General features: G+C 41.5%; 1 protein-coding gene and 1 pseudogene across 4 annotated transcripts in view; one reads left to right on the top strand and one right to left on the bottom strand.

The window, feature by feature from the left end:
- TRAPPC9 (trafficking protein particle complex subunit 9) overlaps window positions 1-25061 on the top strand; it is a 460520-nt gene that overhangs the window by 13632 nt on the left and 421827 nt on the right. For 3 of the 4 annotated variants that reach the window (XM_067018121.1, XM_067018120.1, XM_059043000.2), the window contains exons 3-5: window positions 3407-3552; window positions 6548-6676; window positions 16195-16221. In XM_067018121.1, the coding sequence (XP_066874222.1) occupies window positions 3407-3552; window positions 6548-6676; window positions 16195-16221 (302 nt within the window). The remainder of the gene's footprint in view (window positions 1-3406; window positions 3553-6547; window positions 6677-16194; window positions 16222-25061) is intronic. The other variant, XM_059043001.2, reaches the window with a different exon arrangement.
- On the bottom strand, window positions 18974-19349 carry LOC131744192 (large ribosomal subunit protein eL31-like; annotated as a pseudogene).

The following is a 25061-nucleotide window of genomic DNA, read 5'->3' as shown; positions in this document are numbered from 1 at the left end:
TATGGAGTGAAGGTTTAATATCCAGCGTTAGCGTAAAGCGGTTCAGATGGAGGAAGTCGACATTGATGATTTACTGGAAGATTTCATAAGACAAGATGCGGTATCAGTTAATGACCCATATACCCTCTGAAACTGAGTACAGAACACTGCATTTCTCATTTTCTGTTCAGAGCTGTCTTACAACACAAAGTTGTCGATTTTGGAACTTCAGCTCCACCAGAGGGGCGCCTGTCAGTGTGTTTATGCACGATGCACGTAATCTAGGTTTCCTCAGTCCATAATACACTAGTGCAAAATCATGGGCTGTGGCTATCACTTGATTATGCAAATATCTTAAAACTATATAATACCAAAAAGAAAAAAAAAAGAGATTACCTTTATCAAAGTTCCTTTGGATTTTAATTGCAAACTGTTGTTGAGCAGCTCTGGTTTTCCTTTGGATTTGAATATATACATTCTTTGCATGTAAATTGGTTTTTGGATTAGAATATACCAAGCCCTTTTTTTCCACAAGCCACATACATAGTACCCACATCGCACACATATGAAACATTTTCTTATTTTATCTGATCAGAAGTCAGGAGAATAACACAGCGTCTATCTTTGGTTGACTTGTACTCGGTGTCAAGAGCACTGTGAGCGCCCCCTGTGACAGCGCCTGTGGCTGTGCGTTAGGTGTTTTTGCACAGCTTTCAGGAAGGATGCTTTTCCCTTTTATCTGGGGAGGCTGGCAGGTCTTTGCCTGTGATTTAGTTATGATTGATTTGAGGCCATTATGACTTAGGGGTTATCGGGTTTTTAATTTTTCTACCAATACTTATTTCCAATTCCTTTAACCCAGTGTTTATAGCTTGTAAGAATAATGAAATAATGTGAGTCACTCTGAAGTATTTAGAGCATATTCACATTTTTGGCTAAGTTCTAGTGCTCATGGCTTTGAATCACCATCAGTTTTGAAATTTACAACGAATTATGGCATACTTTGAATATTTGCATTTTGTGTTAATGTTACATTTATTTGCTACTGTGGTTTCATGTTGTATTTTTCTTTGGCATACTGTTTGCTCGTATGTTTTTCTTCCTTATCCATAAGCATATTCAATGGTCACACAAGGTGACAATTCTAATAATGTATATATAAGAACTCTGAACTTTTAGAGAGACTTAAAAAACATGACATTACCATTTTCAAATGATCCATGAAAGAAGGATCCATGTCTTTTTGGAAAAAGAATTTTGATGGGAAAGCTTATATTCTAAATTCCAAAATTGGCTTAAAATATTTTAGTTTAAAGTATTTTGTAGTTTAGCTAACTACAAATCGCATTGCCTTAATTCCTTTATCTGTTTCTTACTATGTTTTCAAAGGATTGGAACAGAATTGCTCATAATCTTGAGATGACCCAGTCTTGGGGCATATAGTACTTCGAGAGTTAAATAATTTAATTTGTATAAACCTGTGATAGAATTTTGTTTGTATGGTATTTTGGAGATTTTCTCCAAAGTATTAGGGTTCATTCTCTCTTTATATAATTTAGAATATTTTATATTGTTTTGTTGAATCGTATGACCTTAATATGAAAAACTATGAGCATATTTAGCCGACTACTTTTTGTAAAAATCCTGTATTTTCAAAACCAGCTGTTTCTGATCACGATGATTGCACTTTTTATTTTTGAAAATGTTCTGGGCTATATTTTGCTACAGTAGATGTGCACCTTAGTAAGTTCGTGCGAAGATGTAATTATTTACTTCTTTTGGAGAGTTAAGACAGGATGCTTTAAAACAAATTTTAGTCTAACAGGATAGGAGTAGAGTCTACTGAAAAAAAGTCTAATTCAAAATCTATTGAGTCAACATCATGGTGGTATTTGTAAACTGAGCCACGTGCTAAAAGTCCACAGTTGTGGTAATGGAGGAGGAAGATGTGCATTTGGATGCTGAATTCTTTTCTGGTTAGAACAGGAGGACACAGCAAGGAAGCAGGCCAAGCACTGCCCACCTTTGGGAGGGAGAGGCCCTCAGGTGCAGAGGTTGGAGGCAGGGAAGGCTTCCTTGAGAAACTGAGTTGAAATGAGCCCTAAGGTGAGTGGGAAGTAGCTAGACCGAAGGGTCAGGTGGCCCCTGTGGTCACTGGGGACCTCAGTACTGCGGTAAGGCTGGGGAATGCAGGGGGCAGTGGGGGTGGGGCTAGAACTGTACAGGGGAAACTTTGAAGGTGTTGAAGTGAGGGAGTGACCTAATCAGATTTGTGCTTTGGGAAGGCCACTCTGACTGTGTGTGAGTGTGTGTGTGTGTGTGTGTGTGTGTGTGTATGTGTATGTGTGTGTGTTTAGCAGGGATGAAGGGGAGGGTGGTACAGGGTGGGAGGGTCATTAGAAGACCATTAGAGGGCTGTTGAGGTGACTAGTGTGGGAGAGATAGAGGGTGTGCTTGGGGATGGCAGGGCAGTTTAGATGCAGTATTTTCTTACGGGGAGGGCTTGTTGGCAGGGGCCATCCTAGCAGTGCCTTGTGGCTGGGAAGAAAACAGATGGAGGAGAAGCCGACTTTCCTCTTCTCTCCTTCTCTGTGTTATGTGATGATCTTAGTTCAGTGAACATTTGGAACAGAAAAGCTACATTCCAGAGTTAGATCTGATGGGATTTAAGTTTGTATTGAGATCTGTACATTCATTTAGCTAGAAACTTCACATCTTTTGGATTAACATAGGGGTTTTTATTCTTGATAAGATTGCTTGCTTGGTGAGAGGAAATTTAATACAGCTGCCTTTTTTCTTGAAAAATCTTCTCTTTTAAGAAATTTAATATTCAAAAGAATAGGAATATTTAAAAATGATAAAGGAAGATTTTGGTATAGTTTCTTTGGTTTATGAGTTGATACAGAGTTAGAAGCTTTTGCATTATTTAATAGCACATCCTTGCCAATATTTAAAGAGCTGTTAGCGAGGGTCCCAGGCCCCACCTCTCAAAGTATCATTAAAGCTTGGTCTGAAATAGTGACGATAAAGGTCTTGTTTGCAAAAGCCAAACAGTTGGCTTTTAATATGCAGCATAGCTCTCTTTATAAAATAGTAATAGGTTTGAGGTTAAGGAAGTGGAAGATAATTGATTTTTTTAAAAAGCTGAAACATAAACTTTCTTGTGCTAATGTTGTGATTGGAAAATTTGAAAAGAGAGAGCCTGCTCTAACATTATCCACGTGAAATACATGTATCGTATTAGGTTTAAAAAATAACGTTGCTCATAAACTGGCAGTGATGGTGGCTGGCTTTCAATTGCGGAGCCTAAGGTTGCCTTCTTAGCATTTTTTTGTCATGAGGGAATTGAAAAGTGCTTAGCCAGTGTGCTTTGGGGGCAGAAGTCGGGCATTAGCAATGATACATTTCCGTGCATTTTACTTTATAGACATTACAAGAAGCGGTGCCAAGGGCGCATGCGGAAGCATGTGGGAGATCTGTGCCTGCAGGCCGGGATGCTGCAGGACTCCCTGGTCCATTACCATATGTCCGTGGAGCTGCTTCGCTCAGTGAATGACTTTCTGTGGCTTGGAGGTAAGGTTATCTGATGGAGATAATCACATATGTAATTACAGCAACTGCTACTAGAAATAAGAGAAAACCTAGAAACAATGGCTCTGAAAACATATGGAGAGGGAGGGGAAGCCGTCAGCTGAGCTGCTTGCAGCGGGGAGTCTTCTGGGGTAACTGCCTCACCTTATCTCCTGCCACTCTCCCACCCAGCCCTGCACTGCAGTCCTGCTGAAGCAAGCATGCACTTTCCTCAGAAACACCCTGGCTTTCCTTGTTGCTGTTTGTTTTTGTTTTTGTTTTTAAAAGCACGTCTTGCCCTCTGCTTAGAGCGCCATTCCCCACGTCAGTCACCTCTTACACTCAGGCTTCAAAACCTCATCCATCAGTCAGACGATGAATGGATGGACAAAATGTTTCTCCATATAGTGGAACATTATTCAGACATAAAAACAAATGAGATACTGATACCACTACAACATGGACGAACCCTGATAACGTCATGTCAAGTAAAAGGAATCAGACACAAAAGGCCACATATTGTATGATTCTGATTATCTGAAATGTCCAGAATAGGCAAATTTAGAGGCAAAGAGCAGATTACTGGTTGCCTGGGGCTGGGAAGAGGGGGCAATGGGGAGGGACTGCTGGTGGGCATGGGGTTTCTTTGGGGTGATGAAAAGGTTCTAGAATTAGATAGTGGTAAGGGTTGCACAGCTGTCAATGTACAAAAGGTCCCGAATCGTACACTTTTAAGTGGGTGAGTTTTGCGGGATGTGAATTATATCTCAATGAAAAAAACTTAAAGAAAAGAAAACCTGCTTCAAAGGACAGCCTCTTCTGACCCCTCCACGCAGTGGGTGCCCGTGGGTCTTGTACAGAATCCTGTCTGCATGGAGTTTACCCTCTGTGCTGGGACTGCCTGTTTGCGTGTTTTTCTCCTTCAGGAGCTATGTCCTGGAGGTGGGAGTGGGAGGCGTGGTCTGTGTGCGTCCATCATCTAGCATATTGGAGATGTTCTGTGAGTGCTTGTTAAATAAATGTGGCGTGAGTGAGGGCTGAAACAGGGTCCTTTTGTGGAAGAGGTTGACAGCTCAGTCAGAGGGCCTGTCAGCCACTGTGGTAAATACAAGTCAGAATGAAGTAACCAGGTTCTTCAGTGGAAGATCAACAGTGTCCTATAGGACACACAAAACGTAAATTCTTAAAATGGACTTAAATTTCATAATGTGGCTTCTTAAAGAGGATAGGGAGATAAAAGTGAGAAAGAGAAGGAATAGATGGAAAAGAAACAAGAAACAGCTGAAGGAATAAGTAGGAGGGGAAAGGTGAATAGGAGTTTTACTTCGTTTTCTTGAAGGAGAGGTCTGTAATGACTTGCTGTGGACTGGTGGAGTAGAGCTGAAGGTTAGGTGCTTATCCGGGAAGAATGCCACCAGGCACCTGACCCACCCAGTGATAATGGGCAGGTCGGGTTCCTGTGAAGGCAGGGTGGAGTGGGTGGTGCCGGGTGCTGCCAGCTTATTTCACTCTTGGTCCCTCAGAAACGCACAGTGGGGTTTCCGGGGGGCTCCAGGTTGTGTGACGTCAACAGCAGATTGAGGGCAGAAGCAGGTGTGAGAATCCAGCACACTTGCCTCGAGCCAGACATGAAAGAAATTTCATGTAAAATTGTAAAAATGCAAACAATGCCCCTCTTCCAGCGTATTGTTTTTGTTTTGAAACGTAGTTGTTCATAAAAATTTAACATGGTCGGGACTTCCCTGGTGGCGCGGTGATTGAGAATCCGCCTGCCAACGCAGGGGACATGGGTTTGAGCCCTGGTCCGGGAAGATCCCACATGCCACGGAGCAGCTAAGCCCATGCACCACAACTACTGAGCCTGCGCTCTAGAGCCCGCGAGCCACAACTGCTGAGCCCACGTGGCACAACTACTGATGCCCTTGCGCCTAGAGCCTGTGCTCCGCAACAAGAGAAGCTGCAACAAGAGAAGCCTGTGCACCACAATGAAGAGTAGCCCTCGCTCGCCGCAACTAGAGAAAAGCCTGCACACAGCAACGAAGACCCAACGCAGCCAAAACAAAAAAAACACCCCTTAAAAAATTTAACATGGTCAAGATGGCGTACTGGGAGGACGCGGAATCCGCGTCTCCTCACAACTTGGGCACGTGCCAGGCACTGGTGGGGGACCACGGACACCTAAGGGGATGGGAGGAACCTCCAGCAACCGGGTAGGATGTGGGGTGTGGGGGGAGTGAAGGCGGAGGAGAAGTGGAGGCGGGACGGGACTGGAGCCCCTGAGGGGCGGCTGGGGGAGGGGAAGGGAGCCCACGCCTGAAGGGGGAAATTGGGGAACCATTGGGAGGGCAGAGGATCAAAAGGGAGTGTGGCCAGGTTTCCCCTGCCCACTTGGGCCCCTGGGAATCTGCTGAGATCCCGGGCCTGATCCTCTGATCACTGAGGCCCCCTCCAGCCACATGGGTCCTGAGGGAGTGGGAGGGAGGGAACGGGGAGCAAAAGTAAAGGCCGGACCTCTGGGAGGGCACCCCTGAGGGATAGATGCATTCAGGGTGAATGATGGGGATAGGTATTCTGGTCCTTCTTCCGGTGGTATGATTTTAAAAATATTTTCGATCCAGGGCACTTCTACATCTGTCTGCAGTGTCAGCATCTGGCACAGAGCCTGACACACAGTGTGAACTAAACTGTTGGTTAAATGAATGAACAGCCTGTCTCACATGTGCTGAGCTCCTCAGAGAAACGTTGAACATCACGAGAGTTTTCTGCTCTGCCAACTTTGACACAGGCCTGCAAAACAGTAGGGGCCATGTTCCTGTTTGTAACAAAACCAGTGATCTGTAGGTTTGATCTCTGTTTTGTGGGAAAATTGGCGTTTCCACATCATCAAGCCGTTCAAATCATTCTTAGTCACTGCAATTTTTGCTAAGGATGGGCCACTAACTTTATTATTTTTATTTTTCACTAACTTTATTAATTGAACTTTTATTTTAATGTCCAGCTGCCCTTGAAGGGTTATGTTCAGCTTCTGTCATCTATCACTATCCTGGTGGAACTGGTGGTAAAACTGGAGCTCGAAGGTTCCAGGGTAGCTCACTTCCTGCTGAAGCAGCCAACAGACATCGACCAGGTAGGCTCTGCTCTTGCCTCCTCCTAGACTCAGTTACAGTCCTTAAGCAAAAGCAGGAGTGATCTATTCCTGTTCCCTCTGAGTGAGGGTTGAGTAATGTTTAAATAAAATGTAAAATCGGTTGAGTCAGAAATCCTGCACATGAGACATTGTCTTCTGATTCTACTGAATATGTATTGATCTTATCAAATGATATGAATGGATTACAATGATGGGTTGATTCCTGGACCAGTTGCATAAAGTTTCATGCTAGGCTGTCTTTGAAGTTCTCTGTCTGGGTCCTTGTCACAATTTCTGTGTATTTGGTGAAGTCAGTCCCAGATGTCAGTTTTAACAGCTAATTCAGGGCCGGGGGAGCTGCTCCTTATTTTTCTGGTCGATGCGGTTCTCTTAATGCGCAAAGCGTGATTTGCTCCTGTTTGTTAGCACCTATGAAGAGTAAAAATGCATCTTTGGAGGAGCAGAGCCACAAATGCTTGTTGAATGAACTTGACCCTTTTGACCCTTAATAAATGAATTTGCCTCAAATGTTCAGGATGTAGTTGTCATACCTCATAGGTCACGAAGATAATAACAAAGAATGCAGAGATCAAGGCTATACACAAAACTACTAGGTGTTTTTAGAACCATGAGATTTTTACAGATTTTTTCCCCCCAAAGAGAAAGGCCCACGGCCATTGATGTGTGTTGGATGGGGAAATGCCTTCAATGTCTTTTTACCCTGAATTATACCATCCCTGTCAGCAGCAAAGGCTGCAGAGACCACCTCTGTGAGCCAGTCAGGGTAGCCGCTCGGTCTAAATCTGGGTGCACCCTTTGTAGAACTGCTTAGGTGAATCTTTGGTGGCCCTTGAAGATGTTTTATCACCCTTCTGTAGAGCGCCGCTAACAGTTTTAGTGGGGTCTCAGTTATTGGAGAGGAAAGTAAAGCGGGCCGAGAAGTGATAGAGAAACTCCTCAGACTGGAATGTCACTGCTCCCTGCTTTCCTGGGCTTCAGTTTTGACTTGAGATGCCTCCCGTCGGTGCTCGCCACCTGTGTTTATCCCGTGTTGTAACTGCTGTCTCTGCTATGAGATTCCAGCACTTCAAGTCCTCTTGTCCCCACGCGCCAGCAGCCAAGTGCTAAAATATCCAACACACAGGTGACAGCTGCTTTATCTTCTCCTTAGAAGAAAGTCTGCTCTCTCTCTGGGGGTGCCTTTTGTTGAAGGTTGTTTTATTTTATTCTTTCCCTGCTATTTGAAGAGTTATAATGTGTTGAGACTGTTCTACTCATGTGATTAGTGAGACTCTGGAGCCTTTTTAGGGTGATGTTTCACTTTCTCCCCTTGCTGAAGATGAGGCAAAAGAAGTTTTAAGCCTGAAAAAGTGCTCCGTCTGCAGTGGAGAACTGTCTTTAGCTGTGCATAGTGTGAAACACTTGAGAACTTTTTACTGTTGAAGACAGTCTGTGGAGAAGAACATCCAGTGAAGCTCGGATGAGAGCTGAAAGAGCAGAGCTGATGGCATTTAGATTGGAAATGATTTTACTACCTTTCAGGCATTAAAGGGTCCAGAGCCATGAACGGATTTGCTACCATGAGTATATATGTTACTTCATCTTGGATATTAATTTCAAGATTAGTCAGTTTGTAGTTGCAGCCTCATCTCACATCAGGAATTTATGGTATCTACTCTTTTAGGTGAAGACCAGACAAACTGATTATTTAACATTCTCCCTTGAATTTATATCTCAGGTTCCTTTTTCACCGGCAAAATAGAAGGCTACAGATGTCATTTAATGTCCATGTGACCTGGAGCAAGTTTAATCTCTCTGTGCCTCAACTTCCTTATCGGTGAAGTGGGGGAGATAATAACTGTACTTACCTCGGAGGGTTCTTGTGAAGGCTGCATGAGATACACATATAAAGGACCTACAACAGTCCCAACCAGTGCTGGATAAATGTTAGCAGCCATTATTATTATCAGTATTATTATTGTTGATTGTCAAGTAGTTTTATCAATATTATTATTGTTGATTGTCAAGTAGTTTTAAGACTTGGTAATATGAATTCATGAATAGTGTTAAAAGACTCTAGACATCTCAGATTCCCTTTACATAGTTTTCAAGATTTCCTCTGAGAAAAGGGAATTTTCCCCTCTCTTAAAACTGAATTTAGTTTCAAAAAAGAATTCTGTACTCCCTATGTCTTTTTGCTTTAATTCTCCTTTTGTTTAAATTTTTTTTAAAAAAACTTCACTTTCTTAGTATTTAGAGTATTCAAGGTTATTCAAAACTTGGTTTATTAAAAAATCAATAGGACATTATGCAATCAATCCAAAAGGAAATGCTTATTGACTTACAGATGTTTCTCCTTTACGGTTATCTGTACTTTTTGGACTAGCTTAATTTATTAATAGTAAGCATTATCATCCCTGGTTATTGAAATAGCTATGAATGATTTGGCATCTACCCTAGGCCAGGCTGTGCTAAATGCTTTCCTTACGTTTTACCTCGTAGCAGGTGTTTGAGGGTAGTTTTCAGTAACTCCTTTCTGCAGGTGAGGGATTGAGGTTTAAAGAGATGGGGTAACTTGCCCCAAATCACGCAGCTGGCAGCGGCAGCCTCGGCGCCGGAACCAGGCTGGGGTGACTGCACAGTATGCATCCTTAACTGCTCCTCTAATCAGCCTCCCGTTGACTGGCTTCCCAAACTCCTGTGAGTTCATACATGACTGATTTTAGTGATCGCAACCTGATGAGGCCTTAAAAGAAGAGGTATCAGTGAGAATATGAGACAGAGTGGCATAGATTAACATTGTACATTTTCACAAATGTTTTATTCTTAGCTAATGACCTAAAAAGTTAGTATTTTTTATTTTATCTCCGGAAGCACTAAAAAGAACGTAAAAAATGATTACAGTGCAAAAGAGAAGTGAGCTTTGAAAATCCAACCATTGCTAATGACTTACCCGCTTGTTTTTCTCTAGTGAGGCTTGTCGAGAGAAAAAGTTATAAAGACTGAACTGCTTTTATGTAGTCTTTAGTACGGAAGAAAAGATTAAGCCACTGAAAATTGAGAGAAAGTAAAAATCTTTACTCTTTTCTTTCCTTATGATGAATATGTCAAGTTGGTTTTTATGGTTTAAGTATCTATTTCCTCATTTGTGAAATTTGAATAATGTTATTTACCTAGTCTGACTGTGAGTTAGATACCTTGCACAAAGCACCCAAGAGATTCTCAGTAAAAATTTGCTGTCACAATGACAGATAGTTTAGAAGGATCAGCTCTGAATACTGAAGAGGGTGGTTTATTTCTGATGCATATTCAGTGTGTATATACATATGATATATATGAATATGACTTAAAGTGATAAGGATTCGGTTACTTTTTTTTAATGCAGTATGAAATTTTTTTTTTTTTTTTTTTTTTTTTTTTTGTGGTACGCGGGCCTCGCACTGTTGTGGCCTCTCCCGTTGTGGAGCACAGGCTCCGGACGCGCAGGCTCAGTGGCCATGGCTCACAGGCCCAGCCGCTCCACGGCATGTGGGATCCTCCCGGACCGGGGCATGAGTCCGTGTCCCCTGCATCGGCAGGCAGATTCTCAACCACCGTGCCACCAGGGAAGCCCCAGTATGAAGTTTTGATGAGAGTGTCAACCTAGTAAGATAGGGACTAGCTTAATTGTCTTCAGGTGAAGAACTTGAAGATTATTTGTGCAGAATGTATATTTTTACAACTCAGAATTCATATTGCCTTGTAATCATCCACTAGAACCTTTAAATTGCTAGGAATTTGACCACAGCCTTTACATTTAGAAAAATCAGTATTGATTATTTTCAGAGAATAAGCTTATCTCTTTTGTGATTGAAGAAAGTTTTGATTTTTTTCCCTGTACCCTTAATAGGTTTTATTTATTTATTTTTTAAGAAAGAAAATGGAAAATTTTATTCAAGCCAAATTTGAGGATTTTATAAAACCTGGGAAGAGCATCTCAGAAAGCTCTGAGAACAATTCTGCCTGTTAGAAGTCAAGGCACAGGTATATGAGTTTTTTGAGACAAGAGAGATGTACATTTAATGACGTGTTGACAGTTTACACAATCCAGATCTGAGCATCATCATGGCGGTGGGTCATGTGTCCTCTTACAATATAAAGACGGAATGTTATCTTTTAAGGAATTGCCTTATTGATGCTAGGAGAATGCTGCGTTTTTTGATTGAGCAGGTATTTCTGCTGCTGGGGGAGGTAAATAATCAAAACGTTGATTTGTCATCTGTCACTTTTCCTTTATAGAGGGAATAAAAGTGGAGCTCATGCTATTTTATTTATTTATTATTTTTAATTATTTTAAAATTTAAAGTTTTTTTATTTTTTAACATCTTTATTGGAGTATAATTGCTTTACAATGTTCTGTTAGTTTCTGCTGCATAACAAAATGAATCAGCTATATGTATACATATATCCCCATATCCCCTCCCTCTTTATTTTAATATATAAGTGTTTTGTATTTCAACAAAATTGTATGATTTGTAGTTAAATGCTCTTTGGGAAGTATTTTGCAAGACACAGATTATCTACTGTTGGAAACATGCAGACATGACTTTTATGAATATAGAGCTAGTGCAGCTAGCTAGTGTAAAACAAAAGGACTAGGAGAGCTTTGCTGCTGATTGCTAGAAGGATGGATCCTGGGTCTCAGTCTCCCTGTCTGTAAAATGAAGAGGCTGGACTGGATTCCTTCTTCTAAGATTAGTTTCCATGAGCCTATGTCTTTTGTTTATATTCAGGAGTCTTAACAATTTTAGATTACATACTGAATACCACTCCCTTCCCTGAAGCCGAATTCAGTTATGAGCTAGATAAGCTTTTAGTTATAGGCTCTGAGCATCCTATTTTTAAAAACCTTACTGATCGTTTCTTATTATACAGGCAATTTTTGTGTTGTATCTTTTACAGAAACCTGGACAGCCTTTTTGGCCATAGGTGGCGCTGTTGCACCTTTTAAAAGTCTTAATTTTCCTGTTTGTGGAAGACTTAACCCACGTTCCTTTAATTTGACTTCTTTGTTTAATGCTTCAGGATAGCACAATGTCCATATGTCTGGATACCTGGACAGATTATTCTAGTTATAGCTTATTTTTATTCTGTCATCTCAGTGTGAAAATTTCAGACTTGCTGTGCAAACAATGGCGAAATTGTACTTTTCTTCCAGTATTAGAAACAAGTGAGCCATGATTCTATACAACAGATAGAAGTGGTCCCTGGAGCACCTTAAAGCTGAAAAATGTATTGAACTCCCTGAGTATTGAACCCATGGCTGTGTGTTAATTAGTGGGAGGTGATTTGGTTGCTGTATGAAGGAGCGTAGTTTTTCGACTTGGGTTTGAATGCACATGCTATCGCTTAGCCGTGCGAACTTGAGTCAGTTCTTTCTGAGTTTACCCCTTGTCTGTAAAATAGGGACGCTAATAACTGCTTTGTAGAATTGTGAGAATAAGAAATTATGTAAAGTGTTTAGCACAGTGGTTATCTCAAAAGAGCTCAAACCCTTAGCTATTATTTTGTATGAAGCCATCGTTGTTTTTTTTTTGTTTGTTTTTTTGCGGTACGCGGGCCTCTCACTGCTGTGGCCTCTCCCGTAGCGGAGCACAGGCTCCGGACGCGCGGGCTCAGCGGCCACGGCTCACGGGCCCAGCCGCTCCGCGGCACGTGGGATCTTCCCGGACCGGGGCACGAACCCGCGTCCCCTGCATCGGCAGGCGGATCCTCAACCACTGCGCCACCAGGGAAGCCTGAAGCCATCTTTTTATATAGTCTTTAGCAATTACTAAGGAATTAAAATAGAAAAAGCTGGTTTTATGACGAAAGATCCAATTAAGAAATGAGTAAGGGCTTCCCTGATGGCACAGTGGTTGAGGATCCGCCTGCCGATGCGGGGGATGCGGGTTCGTGCCCCGGTCCGGGAAGATCCCACGTGCCGTGGAGCGGCTGGGCCCGTGAGCCGTGGCCGCTGAGCCCGCGCGTCCGGAGCCTGTGCTCCGCTACGGGAGAGGCCACAGCAGTGAGAGGCCCGCGTACCGCAAAAAAACAAACAAAAAACAAAAAAAGAAATGAGTAAAATATTTGAAGAGGGTCAGTTCTTCCTGTACTCATAATTTAGCATCAGAACTAGGGCTGTTATACAGTCACCCTGAACGTTACGCCGCAGAATTTTTGGCTAATTAGTATATGTTGGGGCTTAAGTGGGCCCGGTAATTACACTCCTCTTTTCTCCACCAGCCACCTGAGAGATGAGATGAGAGAGTAGGCAGCGGGAGGTAAACGTCTCCTTTGCTACTGGTAAAGCACATTCTCCATGAACTTTAGGGCTTCGGGGAAATGGGTGTCGTAATACTCTATCCGGGAACTAGAGAGACTCACCCAGTCGCAGGCAGCGCTGGGCCACAGTGGGCCTTCCTATGAGGGGACCTGTCCCCGTCATGCTCAGGGCTGTCATGTCACAAAGCCGAGCATCCTGGGTGCTTCCTGAGGGTGGCTGGCACCTGGGGGGAAAGAATGGTTTCCCATGCCCCACTTGTCTCCCAGACTCCCTGAGCCCACTCCTCACTCCATTTGTGTGAGGAGGGCTAGCCGTGGGCCAGGCGTCAGGAGTGTTGAGGGAGAAGCCCTCCTCATGGCCCAGAGGAGTGGGGAGGAAGCGTCCCCTCCCTCAGTTTGAACAGGTCATGGAGTGCAACAGAAGGGTGCTTCCCAAGAGATTATAAATAGGGAAATAAGGATGTCCTCTGGGACTTAAACTAGCAAGGAAACATTAAAGATGATTAGAAGGGAGACAGGCGGGGCATGCTTCACAGTTACCATTTGTTGGGCACCTATAATGTGCTGCATACTTTTCTAAGCACTTTGCAGAAACTAATTTAATCCTTTGATCCTCACAACAGCCAAGTGAGGTAGATTTGGGTATTTTTCCAACTTTACAGATGTGGAAATTGAGGCACAGAGAGGGTAAGTAATTTGACCAAGGTCACAGAGCTAGTAAGTGGCAGAGCTGGTATTTAAACCCTAGCAGGCTGGCTTCCAGGCTCTCAGAGATGGGCTTTGGGTTTTTAGAGGTATCAGCCTGTCTGTGGATCTCTATGTACACCTGTCCATCGGTCAGCCTGGAAAGGGTGGGAAAGGGAGAGTTACACAAGTGTTCACAGCTGTCCTTCGGCCACTGTCCGTGCACCGTGACCAGCATTCATTGTGGTCTAGGCAGCAGGTCTGTCCCCGTAATAGAAATTCAGTCCATCAAGTTAATCTAGGAAATCCCTCTTGCTCTGCATCTGTCCATGCTTGCCATCTGGCCTCCTGCCTGTGATTGGGCCGCTGGGGAGAAAATGTGCTGAACTCCAATATTTTGAACTCCAATATTTTAGTCTGATCGATAATTTTATGTCTCCTGTTATATTAATAAGTTAAATCTCTGTTTCTTTTCTTGTTTTTTTTTTTTTTTTTTTTTTTTTGGTCACACCCTGCAGCATGCATGATCTTAGTTCCCCAACCAGGGATCGAACCCGTGCCCTCTGTATTGGGAGTGTGGAGTCTTAACCACTGGGCTGCCAGGGAAGCCCCAGCCTCTGATTTTCTTACACCAGTCGCTTATGAGTTTGGTTAATGTGAAATCAGCCCATGGGAGGCTGATGATGCTGAGGATATAATTTCTGAGCACACTGAGGTACTCCTGTCTGTGGAGACCTGGCTGGAGGGCGCTCCTTTTTCTCACTGATTTCTTCCAACAGCACCAACTATTATCTCCCCACCCGCTCTCACGCACCATGAGGTGAGAAGCCTTCTGAGTGGTCCAGATAATCAGATAGCAAAGTCGACCAGTCAGAAGACTGTTGCATACCTAGAAGTGGGTTTAATAAAAGGAAAGGGCTTCCAGGGAGTCCAATTAGATGTTAAAGTTCATTGGGTAAAAGCTGTCCATTTTTTGTGGTTGAGCTTGTTCTTTGCTGTTCGAAAAGATTGGTTAGATGGATTAGCTTAAAAGGCAGAAAAGGATCGTTTCAGGTGGTATTAATACATCCACACCAGTGAGAAGTGACAGTTGACCGCCTGTGTGAGGCATGAGACAAAGATTTTTACAAACTTCATTAAACAACCTTAAAAGCTCTGCAATCTCAGTGTACTTAGCATGGGGCCCGGTTCATCCCTGGACGCCCTAAGAGGTTGAGTAGTTGATGATTGTGATTATGACTCTGAGACATCGAAAAAGTCTCAATCGTATTCCCTGTTCAGAGGACATGGCACAGTATAATATATTTGACCAGGTTTTTCACTGAACAGGAAGTTTTTAGCACTATCTGGAAATCTCACATTCCCCAAGGTTCCACACAGCTCAGTGTCTCCTCAGCGCAGATCTGTCAGCACTCGTCGTGGGCATGTTGTGGAGCATGTGATGGTGCAGCATCCCTGGCTCCGCATCTGCACTGCAGGCTTTCTCATCCCCATCTACCTTGTAGGGTTGCCCTGACAATCAGACATGATGGTTGTCAAGCATTGTGTTTGGCACATAGTCAGTATCCAATAGAAAGCACCTGTTCTTTATTATAATTGTGGCTTCTAGATTGCAGTGATTTTTAGTCTGCATGTAAAAATGGAGATTGCAATACATAAAGTAGCTCTTAAGCAGCATCATGGGACCTATTCTCTATGGACGATTGAAAACATATGCTATTTCAGTAAGAATACATGTTATTGGGACATAACTTTCTGAATCTTGTTAACATGTTTAAAAATGATCATAGCTAACGATAAGCAGGACTCTTGAACCCAATTCCTCTTAGGGTATGTTTTACCATCATGGGAAGTTACATTCTATAGAGAAGGCTAATTGGGTCTTGTTGATATTTGGATGGTTTAATAGATGATCAAGGCTTTCAAAAGCTTCTTGATAATAATGAAGTTAACTGTTTTGTGTTGTAAACTATCTACAGAGCTACCTTCTAGAAGTTGGAAATCCTTAGCTTGTGAAATGTCCAGTAAATCAGTGTGTATATGTGTCTGTGTCTGTATGAATGTGTGTGTGTGTGTGTGTGCGCGTGCACGCGCGTGTGATTTTAGGAAGGAGAAATAAGTTCCATATGGCCTTCTGATACCTTTCTTCTCCAGGCCAAGGTGTGGGCGTATATTTATACAAATAAATTGATATTCTTCTGTCACTTGGCTTATTTGTGGGAATAAGAAATTCTCATACTTGTTTCAGTAGAGTTAGGGAGCATAAGCTTGGAAAGTGGGAAGGGAGAGAGATAGGGAAGCACTTTACAGTTTGTGCAGGATATGAGAAATAGTTTTGCTTTTGTTTTTTTCCTTCTAAAGCATAAAGGCACTGAATTGTAACATACTGTTACTCAGAATTGCTTTTCTGATCAGATACAAGTGTCTCAAATTTTTTGAGGCTATGTGAATTATGAAATGTGATTTAGCAGTTATCTTTAAAAGTAGTTTTGTTTTTCAAATAAAAGACCATAATCTGTTCTTTCTTCCAGGGGCACAAGAAGTTCTCATTGATCCAGGTACATGATCTATGTGCTTAGTTTCTTTTGGTTATTTTTTTAAGTGCTTGTTTCATGGTGGTGTGAATGAATGGTTAAAATTTCTGGATTATGAGCTTTGGAACATACTGATTTAAGTAACTTTAAATCAGAACTGTTATAAACCTGATTGTTGTTTGTTCCTTGTTTCATGGGGCACCCTATTGATTTATGTTGTTTGTTGAAGAGGGAAATTCTTCCTCTAGCATATGGTTAAGTGAATGATTTGCAGTGTGCCTTTAAAATTCTCTGAATGCATCGAGCATGCCTGTGCAGTTAATTTTGAATTTACTTATAGTAATGACTTTGCTGTGATTCTGTGGCTTTTGCTCCTCTCAATGTGAATTTGAATTCTCTGTTGCATTTTGTATGTGTGTTCTTAACAGGGAAAGACATTTTACATTTTTTACAGAGGTGGGTTTTCCCCTCACCTCTTAATGCCTTCTGTAATTAATACAGCAATAGTCTCTTTTATTGCAGTGCTTAATTATTTCGTAATGAGCTCTATTGTTTTCTGCCTTAATTGGACAATGACAAAGAATAATAATAATAAATGAAAACCCTCCTTTCCTTTGAAGGATGGAAATCAGATGGTCATGCTTACACATGCTTTGTGACCAACACATTTACTTTCATCTCATTGTGTATCTTGATTTTGAAATGAAATTGCTTCAGGTTTGTAGATTTTTGTTTTAACATTTGTGTTGCATTCTTTCTCTAGGCTGATGTTTCCTGATGGAGCTTGTGGAAAGTGTTTTCCTTCCTAGAGGAAGGAAAAGAAATGTTTTGCTTTGTTTTTAGGAGACCTGAGTTGCTGATGAGAAAGCAGTTGCGGGTGGGCTGAGGAACTCAATGATACTCCCTCACCTCCCGTCCACAACTGATGAACGATGAAATCAGTGTTAGATGTATTGGTATTTGAGCCAGAGAAGTTATCGAGCCCAGACTGGCTAGTTATGCCTGATGGAAAGTACGGGATTCACTTGCAGGAGAATTAGGTGCTTTACCAAGTAGAAGTAGCTTAGAGCTGTCAGAAAAATCAGTCATATGTTGAGATTGAAAAAAGAATATAATATTTTTTATTTCTGAAACTTTTCAAATTAAGGTTGTGTAGAGCTGAAATTGAGTTTCGAGTGCTGGGAGTAAAGTCAGGGTGGTTCTGTGGGGCTGTCGTTCAGGGAGAGGGTGATGCTGGCAGGAAAGGAGGCAGAGCCAGGGTTTGGCATCCCAGGATGCCCCCTATCACGGTTCCACGTGAGAAGCATGCAGACTCTATCTTCTTCCCTGAGGGAGAGCAAGGAGAGAGTTGAGACTCTGGCCCCCCCACCCCCCACCACACACACCCGGTTCGCGTGGAGCCCCTCTAGCCTCTGCTCGCAGGGCTTGTCCCGGGGCTGGCCGCAGCCTTCTCTTCTCTTGCCAACGTCTCATGTGCCTTTCAGACGCTAGTCTCTTCTTCTCTGCCCTTTGCACCCTGGCGCACGCGTTGGTGGGGAATCACTTCACGGCCCCTGGGAGCCAGTGTGCTGAGACTCTCCTTAGTCTCTGCTAGTGTCTCTGGGCGGGGGGGGGGGCAGGATTGTTCGGCTCTACAGAAAACCCAGCACGAAATTGTATCACTCTCATTTTATTTTTGAACTTTAAATGGATACATTATTGGAAGGAAGCTGTTTCAGAGTTTTTCCTGCCTGCTTTCCCCACAGCCATTTCAGAGGCCAGAGGAGGACTTTGACCGTCTTTGGTTGTTTGGTGCGGAGGTGGGGAAGAACTTCTCCAGTCACTTCTAGCAGCTCAGCTTCCGAGCCCTTGACGGGCATTTGAAACAGAATGCTTCTTGGTGTCACACTGTTGTTTCTCGTCATTTCTGAATATTGCGTGTACATTCAACAGCTGTGTCAAGTGAAGTGATCTTTTGTCCAATTTCAGTTAACTCAGATTTGCTTTTCCCACTTTAATATTGATGGGAGTTTCTTCTTCCTGTAATTGAAAGTTAGCAATTTGCACTCACTACATGAAGGCACTGGTTCGAGGTGCTTTTTTTTCTTAACAGTTTTAATACAATGTACCCATTAAAATATACAGAGGTTTTTACTGTATGACCAGAGTTCTGTGTCACCATCAGTCTTGGACATTTTCATCACCCCAGCAAGAAGCCCCGTACAGATTATCAGTCACCACCCATTTCCCCCATCCTCTCCCAGCCCCGGGCAACCACTCTTCTGTCTCTGGATTTGCCTGTTCTGGACATTTCGTATAAATGGAATCATACAACTTGTAGTCTTTTATGACCGACTTCTTTCACTTAGCATAATGTTTTCAAGGTTTGTCTGTGTTGTATCACGGATCAGTACTTCATGTTTTGTTTTTGCTGAATAATATTTCACCATATGGATAGACCACTTTTTGTTTACCCCTTCATCAGCTGATGGACATTTGGGTTGTTTCTACTTTTTGACTGTTATGAGTAATGGTGCTGTTAACATTCATATATGTTTTTATCTGGACATATGTTTTCAGTTCTCTTATGTATATGCCTAGGAATTAGAATTACAGGGTCATACGGTAACTAAATGTTTAACTATTTGAGGAACTGCCAGATTGTTTTCCAAAGTGGTTGTGCTATTTTACTTTCTCAGCAGCAGTGTATGAGAGTTCCAATTTCTCTATGTCCTCATCAATGCTCGTTATTAACTTTTCTTTTTTTTTTTGACAGTTCTATAACTTTACTTAACAATCAACAGTTCTCATCCACATTAACTGTCTTTAGGTTTTTGATAATGGTGACAGGTACATAGGTAACCAATGTACAGAGCTTGTTTGGTGCATCTTAATCTTCAGTATGTTTTCTGGACAACTGCACATGGATACAATACGGGACATTCCTTATTCCTTTGGCCCGGACAGCTTTGTTGAGCCTGGTGTCAGTGCGCACGTCTGGAATTCCCATCTCCTTCATGGCAAATTTCCGGATTTCTCTGAGTGCCGGAGGGGCACGCTTCTTGAAACCCACTCCAGGGGTGCTCTTGTGAACAGAGAGTGTATTTTCTGGTCATCACCTTGTTGACGGCAGACTGGCACTTCTTCCTGCCACCCTTCTTTGCGGGAGCCATCTAAACCCAGTCGATGAGAAGGCTCAGAGTGGATCGGGACAAAGCCAAGCCAAGTCCTCCCTCCCAGCTGGCCTATGCAACTGCCCTCGGGGCTCCTGGAGCCCCAGGTCAGGGTGTTACCATCTTTTTGATTATAGCTGTTCTAGTGAGGGTGAAGTGGTTTCTCCTTGTAGTTTTTTTTTTGTTGTCGTTTAAAATGGAAATAGAATTTTTATTTATATTTGTAAGTATTTGTGTACATTTACTAATGTTAAAATATCATAAAAATTTGCCATAATATATATATTTTTTCTTTTTAAAAAATTTTTATTGGAGTATAGTTGATTTACAATGTTGTGTTAGTTTCGGGTATACAGCAAAGTGAATCATTTACACATATACATATATCCACTCTTTTTCTAAGATTCTTTTCCCATATAGGCCATTACGGAGTATTGAGTATAGTTCCCTGTGCTACACAGTAGGTTCTTCTTCGTTATCTATTTTATATATATAGTAGTGTGTATATGTCAATCCCAATCTTCTAATTTATCCCTCCCCCGCCATCCTCTGGTAACCATAAGTTTGTTTTCTACATCTGTGACTCTACTTCTGTTTTGTAAATAAGTTCATTTGTACCCTTTTTTAAGATTCCACATATAAGCAATATCATATGATATTTGTCTTTCTGTGTCTGATTTTACTCAGTATCACAGTCTCTAGGCCCATCCACCTGGCTGCAAATGGCATTATTACATTCTTTTTTTTACGGCTGAGTAATATTCCATTGTCTGTATGTACCATCTCTTCTTTATCCATTATCTGTTGAGGGACATTTAGGTTGTTGCCACGTCCGGGCTATTGTAAATAGTGCAGCAATGAACATAGGGGTGCGTGTATCTTTTCAAATTATGGTTTTCTCTGCCTCCTTGTAGTTTTGATTTGATTTCCCTTATAGCTATTGATATTGAGCATCTTTTTCTTTTTAAAAAAATTACTTCATTTATTTATTTATTTCTGGCTGCATTGGGTCTTCGTTGCTGCCTGCAGGCTTTTTCTAGCTGCGGCGAGAGGGGGCTACTCTTTGTTGCTGTGTGCGGGCTTCTCATTGTGGTGACTTCTCTTGTTGCAGAGCACGGGCTCTAGGTGCATGGGCTTTAGTAGTTGTGACACACAAGCTCAGTAGTTGTGGCTCAGGGGCTCTAGAGTGCAGGCTCAGTAGCTGTGGTGCACAGGCTTAGTTGCTCTAGGCAACTAAGACCAGACCAGGGCTTGAACCCGTGTCCCCTGTGTTGCCAGGCAGATTCTTAAGCACTGCACCACCACGGAAGGCCTCGAGCATCTTTTTCACTGTGCTTATTGGCCATTTGTACATTTGCCTTGAAAAATGTCTTTTCACATCCTTTATCCATTTAAAAAAATATATCTTTATTGGAGTATAATTACTTTACAGTGTTGTGTTAGCTTCTGCTGTATAAAAAAGGGAATCAGCTAAGTGCATATGTATATCCCCATATCTACTCCCTCTTGTGTCTCCCTCCCACCCTCCCTATCCAGCCCCTCTGGTTGGACACAAAGCACCGAGCTGATCTCCCTGTGCTGTACAGCTGCTCCCCACTTACATTTGGTAGTGTACATATGTCAGTGCCACTCTAACACTTCGTTCCAGCTTACCCTTCCCACCCCCATGTCCTCAAGTCAGTTCTCTACGTCTGCGTCTTTATGTCTTTATTCCTGTCCTGCCCCTAGGTTCTTCAGAACCTTTTTTTTTTTTTTTTGATTCCATATATGTGTGTTAGCATACGGTATTTCTTTTTCTCTTTCTGACTTACTTCACTCTGTATGACAGACTCTAGGTCCATCCACCTCACTACAGATAACTCAATTTCGTTTCTTCTTATGGTTGAGTAATATTCCATTGTATATATGTGCCACATCTTCTTTATCCATTCATCTGTCGATGGTCACTTAGGTTGCTTCCATGTCCTGGCTATTGTAAATAGTGCTGCATTGAACACTGTGGTACATGACTCTTTTTGAATTATGGTTTTCTCAGGGTATATGCCCAGTAGTGGGATTGCTGTGTCGTATGGTAGTTCTATTTTTAGTTTTTTAAGGAGCCTCCATACTGTTCTCCATAGTGGCTGTATCAATTTACATTCCCACCAACAGTGCAAGAGGGTTCCCTTTTCTCCACACCCTCTCCAGCATTTATTGTTTGTAGATTTTTGATGATGGCCATTCTGACTGGTGTGAGGTGATACCTCATTGTAGTTTTGATTCCCATTTCTCTAATGATTAGTGATGTTGAGCATCTTTTCATGTGTTTGCTGGCAATCTGTATATCTTCTTTGGAGAAATGGCTATTTAGGTCTTCTGCCCATTTTTGGATGGGGTTGTTTGTTTGATATTGAGCTGCATGAGCTGCTTGTATATTTTGGAGATTGCAAATATTTTCACCACTCTGAGGATTGTCTTTTCGTCTTGTTTATGGATTCCTTTGCTGTGCAAAAGCTTTTAAGTTTCATTAGGTCCCATGTTTTGTTTTTATTTCCATTTCTCTAGGAGGTGGGTCAAAAGGGATCTTGCTGTGATTTATGTCATAGAGTGTTCTGCCTATGTTTTCCTCTAAGAGTTTGATAGTGTCTGGCCTTCCATTTAGGTCTTTAATCCATTTGGAGTTTATTTTTGTGTATGGTGTTAGGGAGTGTTCTAATTTCATTCTTTTACATGTAGCTGTCCAGTTTTCCCAGCACCACTTATTGAGGAGGCTGTCTTTTCTCCACTGTATATTCTTGCCTCTTTTATCAAAGATAAGGTGAGCATAGGTGTGTGGGTTTATCTCTGGGCTTTCTATCCTGTTCCACTGATCTATATTTCTGTTTTTTTCACCAGTACCATACTGTCTTGATTACTGTAGCTTTGTAGTATAGTCTGAGGTCTGGGAGCCTGATTCATCCAGCTCCGTTTTTCTTTCCCAAGATTGCTTCGACTATTCGGGGTCTTCTTTGTTTCCACACAAATTGTGCAACTTTCTGTTCTAGTTCTGTGAAAAATGCCATTGGTAGTTTGATAGGGATTGCACTGAATCTGTAGATTGCTTTGGGATGTATAGTCATTTTCACAATGTTGATTCTTCCAATCCAAGAACATGGTATGTCTCTCCATCTGTTTGTATCATCTTTAATTTCTTTCATCAGTGTCTTATAGTTTTCTGCATGCAGGTCTTTTGTCTCCTTAGGTAGGTTTATTCCTAGGTATTTTATTCTTCTTGTTGCAATGGTAAATGGGAGTGTTTCCTTAACTTCTCTTTCAGATTTAATTTTGAATCCTGCTACTCTACCAGATTCATTGATTAGCTCTAGTAGTTTTCTGGTAGCATCTTTAGGATTCTCTATGTATAGTATCATGTCATCTGCAAACAGTGACAGTTTTACTTCTTTTCCGATTTGGATTCCTTTTATTTATTTTTCTTCTCTAATTGCTGTGGCTAAAACTTCCAAAACTATGTTGAAATAACAGTGGTGAGAGTGGGCAACCTTGCCTTGTTCCTGATCTTAGAGGAAATGGTTTCAATATGTTGGCTGTGGGTCTGTCATCTATGGCCTCTATTATGTTGAGGTAGGTTCCCTCTATGCCTACTTTCTGGAGAGTTTTTATCATAAATCGGTGTTGAATTTTGTCAAAAGCTTTTTCTGCACCTACTGAGATGATCATATGGTTTTTATCCTTCAGTATGTTAATATGGTGTATCACATTGATGGATTTGCATGTATTGAAGAATCCTTGCATTCCTGGGATAAACCCCACTTGATCACGGTGTATGTCCTTTTACTGTGCTGTTGGATTCTGTTTGCTGCTATTTTGTTGAGGAGTTTTGCATCTATGTTCATCAGAGATATTGGCCTGTAGTTTTCTTTTTTGTGACATCTTTGTCTGGTTTTGGTATCAGGGTTATGGTGGCTTCTTAGAATGAGTTTGGGCATGCTCCTCCCTCTGCTATATTTTGTAAGAGTTTGAGAAGGAGAGATGTTAGCTCTTCTCTAAATGTTTGATAGAATTTGCCTGTGAAGCCATCTGGTCCTGTGCTTTTTTGTTGGAAGATTTTTAATCACAGTTTCAATTTCAGTGCTTGTGATTGGTCTGTTTATATTTTCTGTTTCCTCCTGGTTCAGTCTCGGAAGGTTGTGCTTTTCTAAGAATGTGTCCATTTCTTCCTGGTTGTCCATTTTATTGGCATATAGTTGCGTGTAGTAATCTCTCATGATCCTTTGTATTTCTGCGGTGTCAGTTGTTACTGCTCCTTTTTCATTTCTAATTCTGTTGATTTGAGTCTTCTGCCTTTTTTTGTTGATGAGTATAGCTAATGGTTTATCAATTTTGTTTATCTACTCAAAGAACCAGCTTTTAGTTTTATTGATCTTTGCTATTGTTTCCTTCATTTCTTTTTCATTTATTTCTGATCTGATCTTTTTGATTTCTTTCCTTCTGCTAACTTTGGGTTTTTTTTGTTCTTCTTTCTCTGATTGCTTTAGGGGTAAGGTTAGGTTGTTTATTTGAGATGTTTCTTGAGGATTGTATTGCTATAAACTTCCCTCTTCGAGCTGCTGTTGCTGCATCCCATAGGTTTTGGGTCATCGTGTTTTCATTGTCATTTGTTTCTAGGTACTTTTTGATTTCCTCTTTGATTTCTTCAGTGATCTCTTGGTTATTTAGTAGTGTATTGTTTAGCTTCCATACGTTTTTATTTTTTTACAGATTTTTTCCTGTAATTGATGTCTAGTGTCATAGTGTTGTGGTTGGAAAAGGTACTTGATACGAGTTCAATTTTCTTAAATTTACCAAGGCTTGATTTGTGACCCAGGATATGATCCATCCTGGAGAATGTTCCATGAGCACTTGAGAAGACAGTGTATTTTGTTGTTTTTGGATGGAATGTCCTATAAATATCAATTAAGTCTATCTTGTTTAATGTGTCACTTAAAGCTTGTGTTTCCTTATTTATTTTCATTTTGGATGATCTTTCCATTGGTGAAAGTGGTGTGCTAAAAGTCCCCTACTATTGTGTTACTGTCGATTTCCCTTTTTATGGCTGTTAGCATTTGCCTTATGTATTGAGGTGCTCCTATGTTGGGTGCATAAATATATACAATTGTTATATCTTCTTCTTGGATTGATCCCTTGATCATTATGCAGTGTTCTTTTTGTCTCTTGTAATAGTCTTTCTTTTAAAGTCTATTTTATCTGATATAAGAATTGCTATTCCAGCTTTCTTTTGATTTTCATTTGCATGGAATATCTTTTTCCATCCCCTCACTTTCAGTGTGTATGTGTCCCTAGGTCTGACGTGGGTCTCTTGTAGACAGCATATGTACAGGTCTTGTTTTTGTATCCATTCAGCCAGTCTGTGTGTTTTGGCTGGAGCATTTAATCCATTTACATTTAAGGTAAATTATCTATATGTATGTTCCTATTACCGTTTTCTTAATTGTTTTGGGTTTGTTACTGTAGATCTTTTCCTTCTTTTGTGTTTCCTGCCTTGAGAAGTTCCTTTAGCCTTTATTGTAAAAGCTGGTTTGGTGGTGCTGAATTCTCTTAACTTTTGCTTGTCTGTAAAGGGTTTAATTTCTCCGTTGAATCTGAATGAGATCCTCTCTGGATCACTGAAAGGTCTTTTCAGATCGTTTATCCATTTTTAATTGAGTTATTTGTCTCTTTATTATTGAGTTGTAA

The sequence above is a fragment of the Kogia breviceps genome, chromosome 17 (assembly GCF_026419965.1).
Source record: "Kogia breviceps isolate mKogBre1 chromosome 17, mKogBre1 haplotype 1, whole genome shotgun sequence".
Classification (NCBI taxonomy): Eukaryota; Metazoa; Chordata; class Mammalia; order Artiodactyla; family Physeteridae; genus Kogia; species Kogia breviceps.
The sequence above is the reverse complement of the archived record's forward strand: the minus strand, read 5'-3'. Positions and strand labels throughout refer to the sequence as shown.